This window comes from Oryza sativa, chromosome 10, assembly GCF_034140825.1.
Source record: "Oryza sativa Japonica Group chromosome 10, ASM3414082v1".
Taxonomy (NCBI): Eukaryota; Viridiplantae; Streptophyta; class Magnoliopsida; order Poales; family Poaceae; genus Oryza; species Oryza sativa.
The window spans coordinates 4,112,696-4,125,275 of NC_089044.1; the positions used below are offsets into that span (position 1 = coordinate 4,112,696).

The 12,580-nt window shown below is 45.3% G+C and overlaps 1 protein-coding gene and 1 pseudogene across 1 annotated transcript; both read left to right on the forward strand.

The window, feature by feature from the left end:
- Positions 1-1,453: 1,453 nt before the first annotated feature.
- Positions 1,454-4,531, forward strand: LOC136353708 (uncharacterized; annotated as a pseudogene).
- A 2,357-nt stretch (positions 4,532-6,888) lies between these two features.
- LOC136353709 (uncharacterized) lies at positions 6,889-9,457 on the forward strand. Its single transcript, XM_066304890.1, has 2 exons — positions 6,889-8,106; positions 8,420-9,457. The coding sequence occupies exons 1-2, from the start codon at positions 6,889-6,891 to the stop codon at positions 9,455-9,457; spliced, it is 2,256 nt and encodes a 751-aa protein (XP_066160987.1).
- The last annotated feature ends 3,123 nt before the right edge of the window (positions 9,458-12,580 follow it).

The following is a 12,580-nucleotide window of genomic DNA, read 5'->3' on the forward strand; positions in this document are numbered from 1 at the left end:
ACCGCCGGCGACGACGCTGGGCGGCGGGGGCGACGGATCCGCCGCCGACGACGACGACCGCGGTGGGAGCAGCGACGGCGGGCGGCGAGAGCGGCTACGGCGGCGGCTTGGCAACCTCGGCTCGGCGGCCGACAACGACGACGGCCGCGGCGGGGGCGACGGATCCGATGCCGCCGCCGATGGATCCGGCACCGGTGACGACGATGGGTGGCGGGGGCGATGGATCCGCCGCCGGCGACGACGCTGGGCGGCGGGGGCGACGGATCCGGCGCCGCCGACGACGCCGAGCGGTGGGGGTGACGGATCCGGCGCCGGCAACGGCGGGGGGCGGCGGGAGCGATGGATCCGCCGCCGGCGACGGCGTGCGGCGTGGATGCGGCGCTCCGGTGGCGGGCTAGGGTTTGGTTTGGGGTTTTTTCGATTTTATTTTTTTTGTTTGCTCAATTTATTTTCGCATGCGGCCGGTATAAGCAACTGCATGCGAAAATAGGATTTTCGCATGCGGTTGCGCCGGCCGCATGTAAAAAGGGTGATTTTTACAGACGATTTCGTCCATGCGGTTGGCACAACCGCATGGAAAGATGGTTCTCTGCCGTATAGAAAAACCATATCTGTAGTATTGTGGTAATACAAACCGAGACTAAAGTGATTTGAGATCTTTATGCCCGGTTGGTGTTACCAACCGGGACTAAAGTTGCACAGCTTTATATACCCCTTCTTCCTCCTCCAGCCCGAGCCATTGCTTCAAAATTAAGCTTTGAGGGAGGGAGGTGCTGTAAAAATTTTAAGCAAATTTTTTTGGTGGTAATATACAAATTTGAGGTCTTCAAAAGGTTAGCAACTTCATCCTACTCTTTGTTTTGCTTAGCATCTACATTTGGAGCTATTCTTTTTACATATTTTTCCCTCTAGAAAATGTGATGGAAGATGATGAGAGAGAAAGTGTGTGTAGGGAATAAAGAAGATTATAAATACTTGTTTTAATAATTTCATATAATTTTGTATGAATTATAAAACTAAGCTAATTTAATATTAAAATAAGAAAAACATATTAAATATTTGTTTATAATGTAATTAAAACATGAAAAATATGTACAATGAATTTAATAATAATGATTAATTGTATGAATAATTATATTCAACTATTGTATTATTATGTAATTACCTTGTAAATCTTGGATTTTGTATAATTACGATTTATATGTATTTCATATAGATGGATCGGCAATGGATGTACGCGGATCGGCGGTCGAAAGAGTTTATTGACGACGTGCATTATTTTTTGGGTGTGGCCAATGATAACAAGCGTAACGGTTTTATAAGTTGTCCATGCGACAAGTGCAAAAACCAGAAGGAGTATTCCACCACACGAACTATTCATGCCCACCTGTTTTAGTGGGGGTTCATGCGTAGCTACAATTGTTGGACCTCGCATGGAGAGGTTGGGGTTGCAATGGAAGAAGATGAAGTAGAAGATGAGAACATTCTGGACTGGGCTCAGTATGGCGGATTTGAAGAAAACACAATGGGCGAGGCGGAGCTGGATGTTGAAGGGAATGACGGTGCTGATGAACTTGGTCAAATATTGCGGGACTTACAGGAGGACTGCGAAAGTGAAAAGGAGGTGCAGAAACTGGAGCGCATGTTAGCGGACCACAGAACAGCGTTGTACCCAGGTTGCGAGAAGGGCTACAAAAAGTTGAGTACCATCCTAGAATTCTTGCAATGGAAGGCTAAAAATGGTGTGAGTGACAAGGCATTCGGCGAGTTATTGAAACTCGTAAAGAACATTCTTCCGGAGGGGAACGAATTGCCCGAAAGTACGTACGAAGCTAAGAAGACAGTCTGCCCTCTAGGTATGGAAGTACAGAAGATTCACGCGTGTCCAAATGACTGTATCCTGTATCGCGGTGAGTACGAAAACCAGGAAGCATGCCCTGTTTGCAAAGCACTACGATACAAGATAAGACGAGATGATCTAGGTGAAGTTGACGGACAGCCTTTGAAGAAGAGAATTCCTGCTAAGGTGATGTGGTATTTCCCTATAATACCAAGGCTGAAGCGGTTTTTCAGGAACAAATCACATGCTAGAATGATGCGGTGGCACGCAGAAGAACGTAAACAGGATGGGATGCTGAGACACCCCGCTGACGGGTCGCAGTGGCGAAATATCGACAGAACATTTAAAGACTTCGGCGAGGATGCATGAAACGTGAGGTTCGGTTTAAGCACGGATGGAATGAATTCGTTTGGAGAGATGAGCAGTGGCCATAGCACCTGGCCAGTCACCATGTGCATCTACAATCTTCCCCCTTGGCTATGCATGAAGCGGAAGTACATCATGATGCCGATTATTATTCAAGGCCCGAAGCAACCTGGTAACGACATTGATGTGTACCTAAGACCTTTGGTTGAAGATCAGAAAGTGCTGTGGAGGAAAGAGGGCGTCCCCGTGTGGGATGAGGACAAGCAGGAGCAATTTAACCTACGAGCGTTGCTATTCGTTACAATTAACGATTGGCCTGCACTTAGTAACCTATCCGGACAATCAAACAAGGGGTACAACGCTTGCACTCACTGTTTGGATGAAACTGAAAGTACTTATCTGAAGCATTGCAGGAAGGTTGTGTACATGGGCCATCGTCGATTCCTTGCTGCAAACCACCCTGCAAGGAAAAAAGGCAAGCACTTCAAACAGAAGGCAGACCATCGTACTAAGCCTAAACATCGCAACGGGAAAGCAGTGTTCGAAATGGTGAAGGATCTGAAAGTAGTATTTGGAAAGGGGCCTGGCAGCCAACCTATAGAGAGCGAAGATGGTCACGCGTCGATGTGAAAGAAAAACTCTATTTTTTGGGAGCTACCCTATTGGGAGGTCTTGGACGTTCGCCAAGCAATCGACGTGATGCACCTCACTAAGAACCTTTGTGTAAACCTGCTGGGCTTCTTAGGTGTATATGGTAAGTCCAAAGATACACTCGAATCACGCAATGATCTCAAGCATATGGAACAACGCGAGGGCCTTCATCCGGAACTGAACGAGAAAGGAAGCCATTACTTAAGTCCGGCGAGCTACACCCTAAGCAAGGAAGAGAAGGAGAGTATGTTTCAATGCCTAGAGAGCATCAAGGTACTGTCCGGATACTCCTCGAATGTAAAGAGAATAATAAGCACGAAGGATAAGAAGTTCACAAACCTAAAGTCTCATGACTGTCACGTGCTTATGACACAGCTGTTTCCTGTTATAATTCATGGTATCCTTCCTGATAATGTGCGGGCAACAATAACGAAGCTTTGTGCTTTCATGAACGCAATTTTACAAAAAGTCATCGATCCAGAAAGTTTAGCCGCCCTTCAGCATGGCGTGGTGCAATGCCTTGTCAGCTTTGAGTTGATCTTTCCACCGTCTTTCTTCAAAATAATGACGCATCTTCTGTGCCACCTTGTAAAAGAGATCGGTATTCTCGGTCCTGTGTACCTACACAACATGTTTCCTTTCGAGAGGTACATGGGCGTTCTAAAGAAGTACGTTCGTAACCGTTCTCGTCCGGAAGCAAGCATCGCGAAGGGGTATGGAACAGAGGAGGTCATTGAGTTCTGCGTAGATTTTATTGAAGACCTCGAGCCAATCGGGGTACCCGAATCAATCCATGAGGGGAGACTACGGGGAAAGGGCACACTTGGAAGGAGAGCAATTATGACTGTAGACAACGATTTATTCTGTAAAGCACATTTCACCGTTTGGCAACAATCTTCGTTGGTTGCTCGTTACATCGATGAGCACCTTGCGATTGTTCGCTCAAAAAACAGTGGCAAGTCCGATGCCTGGATTACATGCCATTATATTGATACTTTCCCCGCTTGGCTGCGAGAACACCTCCTGGGTAACGAGACGATTGACCGACAACTAGCCTTCTTGGCTAGAGGACCCTCCGGCTCGGTAACTACATTCCAAGGTTATGAAATCAATGGATACACTTTTTACACAAGAGCCCAAGACAAAAAGAGCACGAACCAGAACAGTGGTGTTCGTATCGATGCCATAGGACACGATGGTCCAACTAGCACGTATTACGGTGTCATCGACAACAATTGGGAACTAGAGTATGGACCACTGAAGGTCCCTCTGTTTCGGTGCCAATGGGTTAGGCTGACTGGTGGAGGCGTAACGATTGATGACAGCGGGATGACAACGGTTGACCTAAACAAGGTAGGATACTCAGATGAACCATTCGTTCTAGCCAATGATGTAACGTAAGTTTTTTACGTGAAGGACATGGATAGCAAACCAAAGAAGGGGAAAGGGCCCGATGAGCCAAGACGCCATGTTGTTCTCCCAGGCAAGAGGAAAATCGTTGGAGTCGAGGATAAGACTGACGAAAATTACGATCTGTTTGAGGGGCAACCTCCGTTTGCAGTGACGGTTGACCCGAGCATCATACTATCAAAGGAGGACACGCCGTACTTATGCAACGATCATAGCGCAGGAACAATAGTGAGGAGAAAGTACGTGAGGAAGACAGTGACCTAGGTTGTTTGATGGAAGATGTAAATTATTTGTATTGTATTTAAGGTCGAACAATTTGGATCAATATATTATTCTCAACTGCTTAATTTGTAATGTATTACTATTTTTCAACCATATGATATTTATAAATGGTTACTTCCATTTATTTACACTTTGAATACAATTAATTAGGCAATATGTTATTTATAACTAATTATTGGTATTTATTTCCACTTTGAAAACAATAAAGTAGGCCATATCTTAATTATAAATGATAATTTCTATTTATTTACACTTTGTATATAATTAAATTGGCCTTATGTTAATTATAAATGATTATTTCTATTTATTTATACTTTGAGACCATTTACTTAGGCATATCCTGTTTATTTCTATTTATTAATATTTCGAAAACATTTAATTCGGCCATACGTAAATTACGTACGATTTTGGTATTTATTTGGACTTTGAAACCATATAAATCGGCCATGTGCTAATTATATTGGATTTATTGGTATTTATTTCGACTTGTAAGACAATTTAAGAAGGCCATAAATCGGTTTTGTGTACACATCTTTAGTCCCGGTTATTAACAGTATCCGGGACCAATACAAATTTTGGAATAGCGGAAAAACATCTTTTGTCCCGGTTCGTGGCTTAAACCGGGACTAAAGATATCTTTAGTCCCGGTTAGTATTAACAACCGGGAGTAAACATTTGTTCTTTACTCCTGGTTGTTACTACCAACCGGGACTAAAGATATCTTTAGTCCCGGTTTAAGCCACGAACCGGGACAAAAGATTACCGGGTATAAATATCCACTGCATCGGCTTCCCCGCGCCGCCCCCTTTGAATCGCAGGAATGGAAAAACGGAGGAATAAGAAAAACGCAGGATTCTGACAGGAATGTATGTGTAAAACAGAGGATTAGAAAATACAGGAAAAACACAGGAATGACCGTTTGATTGGACCACAGGAAAAACGCAGGAATCGGATGAGAGAGATAGACACAAAGGAATTTTTCCAAAAGGTTGGACCTCTTGCTAACTTTCCTCCAAAATCTCTATAGGATTACCCATTCCATAGGAATTTTAAAGGATAGTATAGGATTCAATCCTTTGTTTCAAAGGGTTTTATAGAGAATTTTTCCATAGGATTGAAATCCTTCAAATTTCCTACAATTTTCCTACAAATCAAAGGGGCCCTTAGACTTCTCCGCGATCGATCTTCTTCCTCCCGCGCCATTACCGCGCCAGACGTCGCCGCTGCCTCCGCCGTCGTCGTCGTCGTGCTCGCCGCGCTCATCCGCCCTCGTCAACGCCACCGGCAGCGTTGCCTCCCTCAAGGTGAGGGGCGCGAATCTTGCGCCTTCGATCTCGCACTCTCTCTGTCTCTCCTTCGATCTTGACACGCGCCGGCCGACAGGACCTCGCCGCCATCGTCGTCGCTGACTCCACCGCCGGCCGCCGCCGCCGCGCGCCGATACCACCGCCGCCGCGCGCCGACTCCACCTCCGCCGCCGCGCGCCGACTCCACCTCCACCGCTGCCGCCGCCGCCGCGCGCCGACTCCACCTCCACCTCCACTGTCGCTGCCACCGCCGCCGCCGCCACCGCCGCCGCCGACTCCACCTCTGCTGCCGCCACCGCCGCGCGCCGACTCCACCTCCACCTCCACCTCCACCTCGCCACCATCGTCGTCGCCGACTCCACCGCCGGCCCCCGCCGCCGCCACCGCCGCACGCCGACTCCACCGCCGACTCCACGGTGGAATGTTTGAACGATCGAGAACGTTTTAGCGAACGACGACTTAGCGACTTAGCGACTTAGCGAGAACGACGTCTTAGCGACTTAGTGAAATTAATGACTTTCATGAACGAGGACTTAGCGGCTTAACGACTTTCACGAACGACGACTTAGCGACTTTGACAGACAACAACTTAGCGACTTAGCGACTTTCACGAATGACGAATTAGCGACTTTCACGAACGAGGACTTAGCGACTTTCACGAACAACGACTTAGCGACTTTCACGAACGACGACTTAGCGACTTTGACGGACAACGACTTAGCGACTTTCACGAAGAACGACTTAGCGACTTTGACAGACAACGACTTAGCGACTTTCACGAATGACGACTTAGCAACTTTCACGAACGACGACTTAGCGACTTAGCAACTTTCACGAACGAAGACTTAGCGACTTTGACGGACAACGACTTAGCGACTTAGCGACTTAGCGAGAACGACGACTTAGCGACTTAACGACTTAACGAGAACAACGACTTAGCGAATTATACATGTATACTGGTAGGGTTTAGACGTATGAGCTGTACATGTTGATGTCCATGACCTCACTGTCTTCTTTTCTTTGCACGCACAGATGGCAGACCGCGATGACGAACAAATCCTGTTAGACACGATCGCAGAGGGCAGCAGTCAGTACTGGGTGGATGATGAGGGGAACGAGGATCCCATCCAATACCTGAACGAGGAGGGCAACGATGAGGGTAATCAGGAGGCTAACCAGGAGGGCACCGAGGAGGGGACTGATAGTCAACCGTCGGCCGGACAGAAGAGGCCACGCGGGAAAAGAGGTCCCGCGAAGAAGCTTGAGGGAAGGCACATCGTTACTGAGATTGCCCCAGACGGTGAACCAGTAGCCCCGGCGGGTATAGGACGAAAGTTTGTGAATCATTGTGGTTGGGTCGTGAGAGACAACGTCCCCATCAGCATAGTGTACTGGCGTCGAACTAGGTCACGCGTGGATGAAGATAGCTTTCTCCCTGACACAGAGAAGGACATGTTGTGGACCACCATGCTGGAGACATTCACGATCCCTAAGGCAGATCGTCCCAGATGCAAAGAATGGACCCTGAAGAAAATGGCAGAACTATTTCAGAGCTACAAATCAGATCTGTACAAGAGATACATCCTCAAGGGCTTGACACCTGATTTCAACATGCATAACAAGCTTAGGGATTACTGGGATGCGTTTGTGGCATACAAGACTGGAGTGCAAGGGCAAGCACAGATAGAAAAGAACAAAGCCAATGCAGCTAAGAAGAAATACCATCACCGGCTTGGGTCAGGCGGATATGGAAAGGCAATCCCCAAGTGGGACAAGTTGGAAGCTGACTTGATAGCAAGGGGTATCGAGCCGGCCACGGCTAATTGGCCTGAGCGATCGAGGAACTGGTTCTATGCACACGGTGGATCGCTCAATCCAGGTGATGGCTCCCTCATATTCGGCGATGAGATTCGAGATGCAGCACGCCAACTTGCGGATGCAATTGAAGCCTCTACGCAGGGGACTTTCCGGCCCGACAGAGAGAAGGACGAGCTCACCCTTGCACTACAGAATCCTGAGCATCCAGGACGAACGCGAGGAAAAGGCGTCCTTCCTTGGAAATATGGATTCAAAGAGGACATCCACACGTATAGGAGTCGGATGAGGAGCAAGAGGGATACAGAGGCTAAGATCGTCGATCTTGAGTACAGGGTGTCCACCTACGAGGCAAAGATGCAAGAGGAGGTGACAAGACAGGTGGACCAACGCCTGGCCGAGCAGCGCGGAATGGAAAGACAAGCGCCCGTCATGGTGAGCCCCTCGGGCAACCGCAGCAGCTGCGCATCAACGGGCCAAGTTGGATCAGAGGGCATTGAGGCAGTGGCAGCTCACGAAGCAACCTACTTCCCCGTTGATGATATCACACAGTGAACACCCTGCGATATGCATATTCTCTTCAGGAACTTGTCTATCAAGGTATGCGAAATGCGAAATTTGTTACATATATATGTTGATTAGTAATTAATGAACTATATTTCTTGTGAAGGTCGCGTCGGGCATGGCCATACCCACGGACCCTTCGAGTACATAGCATTGCAGGCCCATTCCATATGGATATGCGAAGGTCGAGATAGAGCTGGTGGAACGAACCTACGAGGATCTCGAGCTTGACATCCCCGGAGGAGATGGGGAGAAGAAACTTGGAGACACAGCCCACGCTATCATACTCTGGTGTAAGAAGTACATCGTGTTTCCCGGGCAAGAACGGCCGCCCGCTCCTCCTTCCCCGCTGCAAGCACAGTCTGCTCCGCCATCACCGCCTCGTCAGTCTCCTCCGGCTCCTTCCCCTGCACCACCACCTCCTCCGCGTGCACCAGCTGCCAAGTCTGCACCGTCAGGCCCGCGGGCAACTACTCCTCTGCGTGCACCTGCTGCCAAGTCTACACCGTCAAGGTCCCACCCATATGAACCCACACAATCAAGGCCGAAGAAGAAAGCCAGATCTGACGAGCCACGGCTCCCCGCTCTCAAGAAAAGGGCGTACGACTTGACTCTAGAGGAGCTCGATGAAGCCGTTAGAGCGGAAGTTAGGGAGCAGTTGAAGCCACGTAGTCCGGAAAAGAAGATCCCTATAGCCCCGGAGGTTCAGGATCACTTTATTAAGATGGCCGAACTGGGCAAACCGGTCGAAGTTTCTGACTATGATCGAACATTGAAGAAGGCTCTTAAAGCCAAGCCTTCAGCAGTGAAGTGCGGAAAGGAAGTCCCTCAGCTGGGGCAACAGCCACGACAAGAGGTTGAACCGTTAGTCGTAGAACCGGCACAACTAGAGATATGCAACTTCCTGAAAGATACGGGACTGAGTATGGAGCAGTTGCTAGAGGACGCACCTATCGAAACGGCTCCGGTCATGTACACGTTTAAACTCGGTGAACCGCTAGTCATGCCTGATAAGATCAGAGAGCTACCTACACAAATGTACCGGTTCCATCAATGGTACATGGACAAATCAGCGATGGGTAGAGAGATGTTCGGAGCTAGGGTGCGAAACTCAGATTATTACCAAGGAGAAGATGTTATTTGGATCCGCTACAAAGAAGTCTTCGACTTATACCACCTGAAGGCCCTCGACGTCTCTATTCTCAGCGCGTGGACTTTGTAAGTACTGTTTATAGTTCAATTTTGTTCCTCCTTTGAACGTTGCTCACACACATTCCTTTTCCCCGTTGTAGAATAGAGATTCAGTTGTGCCGTCAACACAACAAATTCGATACTGGATTCATGGACCCACGCAAAGTGAACACGCTGATGATACAACAATACGAGAAACAAACCGAGGACAATATCGTCCATTTCCTAGTGCAGCAGCATTATAAGAGGTTCATACTACTTCCCTACAACACATCGTGAGTTCCTACAATCATAATTAACTTCAATTTTGTTCCTTCAATTTTGTTCCTACAAAGTTCCTACAATCATACTATGTATCATGTAATGCAAATTGCAGATTCCATTGGGTCCTTCTTCTTTTCGACCTTGAGAAATCCAAAGTTCATGTCTACGATTCAATGGATAAACCGGAGAAAACTTTCGCAAAGATTTTCGAAGTGATATATAGGTATTGTCATATATTGCACTGTCATTATGAATCATTGTATAACTACTAGATCTCAGATAATAAATTAATCCTTCCTAACAACTCTAAATAGAGCATGGATTTGGTTCCGTACATTGGTCCGCGGGATCTGGAATGAAAAACCAACCCGGAGGTTCAATTTTCCGGTTAGTACATGCTAGCTCCAAATTTGTATTGAATCACTTCTTTGTTCTAAATCAGATATGCATACTAAAGCTCTCGTTGTTTCTCTTTCAGTGTGCAAAGCAGGAAAAGGGGACTAACTTGTGCGGCTACTACGTATGCCATTACATGCACTGCTTAGCACACCAAATCAGGACTGGCCAGGACCTTGAAGTACGTAAATTTATTCTTCCGTCAATTATTGCTTACTGGTTTCATATATATAATCCCGTTTTTTTCCAAATAACAGATGATTTACCTGATAGATAACACCTACCACGATGATTTCATAAGGGCTGTTCAAGAATAGATAATGGGATTCATCAACAAGCAAATTCTCGATCCCACAGGAGAATTCTATTACGATGGATCGACTATTCATAAAGCCGGTCCTTCTTCTTCCGATGCCACCAAGTCGTAGTAGCAGAAACAAAGATTACAACGTCCGAACGAACTGTAATATATATCTATATATTCATATATGCACACATGCATTTACTTTTGTGTACTTGGTTTGGTAATATATCTGTATATTTACTTACTTGCAAACTCATATTTTGTTAATATATATATGCATATGGCCTCTAATTACTTAAGTGCACACATATTTGTATATACATACATACATACATACATACATACATACATACATACATACATACATACATACATACATACATACATACATATATATATATATATATATATATATATATATATATATATATATATATATATATATACATACATATATATATATACATACATATATACATATATATATGTACATATATATATGTGTATATATATATATATATATATGTGTGTATATATATATATATATATATATATATATATATATATATATATATATGTATATATATATATATATATATATACACACACACACACATATATAGAAATGTATATATTACACACATGCATATATATGTATAGATATACATATAGTGCACACATATATGCATGTGTGTAATATATACATTTCTATATTATGCATATATATATATATATGTATTTAAACATATATATATATATATATACATGATATATATTCATATATATATATATATATATGTACACCAGGCAGCACAACCAAATTAAAAAAAAATAAAAGAAAATTCTTTAGTCACCAACCGGGACTAAAGATGGAGATTTACTCCCGGGTATTTGAACCGGGACTAAAGACCGCCATCTTTAGTCCCGGATTCTCCCTCCCGGTTCGCTACCCGGGAGTAAAGGGGGTTGCGAACCGGGAGATATGAGCACTTCTCCAGTAGTGTGCTTGCTAAAAATATTATAGAAATTGTATATATACATGTTTAAATAATGTGAAAATGTTGTGGAGATAATAATTTCACATTACTTGCATATTGAGTTCTAAAAATAGAACAAAATTGTAAAGGATATGAACTTACATTATATTTAAAATACCCTATATAACAATTGCAAGTGGGTAATGATGTGGCACAGTTACATGTAACTTAAAATACTCTAGATAATAATTGCTAGTGGGTGATAATGTGGTACACTTGCATGTTGATCCTCACTCTGGCCACCCCTGCCTCCCTCCTTGTGCGGGCACCATCACCGCTCCTCAGCGCGCCGGCCCCATCTCCACTCCTCCCTCGGTGCACCGGCGCCACCATCGTGCCCTCCCTTCGCACGCATCCGCTGCCTCCCTCAGCGAGCCGCGACGCCGCTGTCGCCGCCTATCTCTGCGCGCCGGTGCCACCGCGGCCACGCCTTCCCTCTGCAAGCCGGCGCCATCGCCGCCTGCTTCCCGCATCGCCGTCGCCAGTCACGCCGTGGGAGATGCGGGTGGGAGAGAGGGTTGGGCCAGAGAACGGAGGTCAGGAGATGACAAAGAGATAGGGTTGAAGTGAAGTGTATCGAGGGTATTTTGGTCAGTTTTAATAGTAAATATTTATTTATTTTTCTATTTTCTTCTTGTGAAACCCTAACAGTGCAGTAAAATAGGGTCGGACGGCTTGTTAGATTTTGAAAAGCGGGGTCAAATTAGCAAACTAAAAAAAGTAGGATCAAATTAGTAGTTAGGCTTCAAAACAGGGTAAAATGAGCAATTATCCCATATATGTTAGTTGTTTTGTACGCTGTGTTGACACATTGGCTTGTGCATAATCTTCAATGCGAAGCCTGTAATATGTACCCTATTTTATATTCTTTGTTTGAAAGAATTAGGCATTTAAACAATTCTGGTAGTATATTATGTCCATTGCTGTAAGATGGCATAGTAGGGTTTGTAGAGGTTTACTGGGAGTAAAAGTTTTACTCAAGATGATATGGGTAAATCACATACTTTTATTTTTTATATCATGCGATAGTTTTCAGGTTTGCAATATATGTAGTTTATACAACATATTTTTCATTCTAATTAAACCTTCATTTATGTGCATTGCCCGGCCATCGGTCCAGGTGGTGCACACCTAAAATCGTTTTGCTTGAACT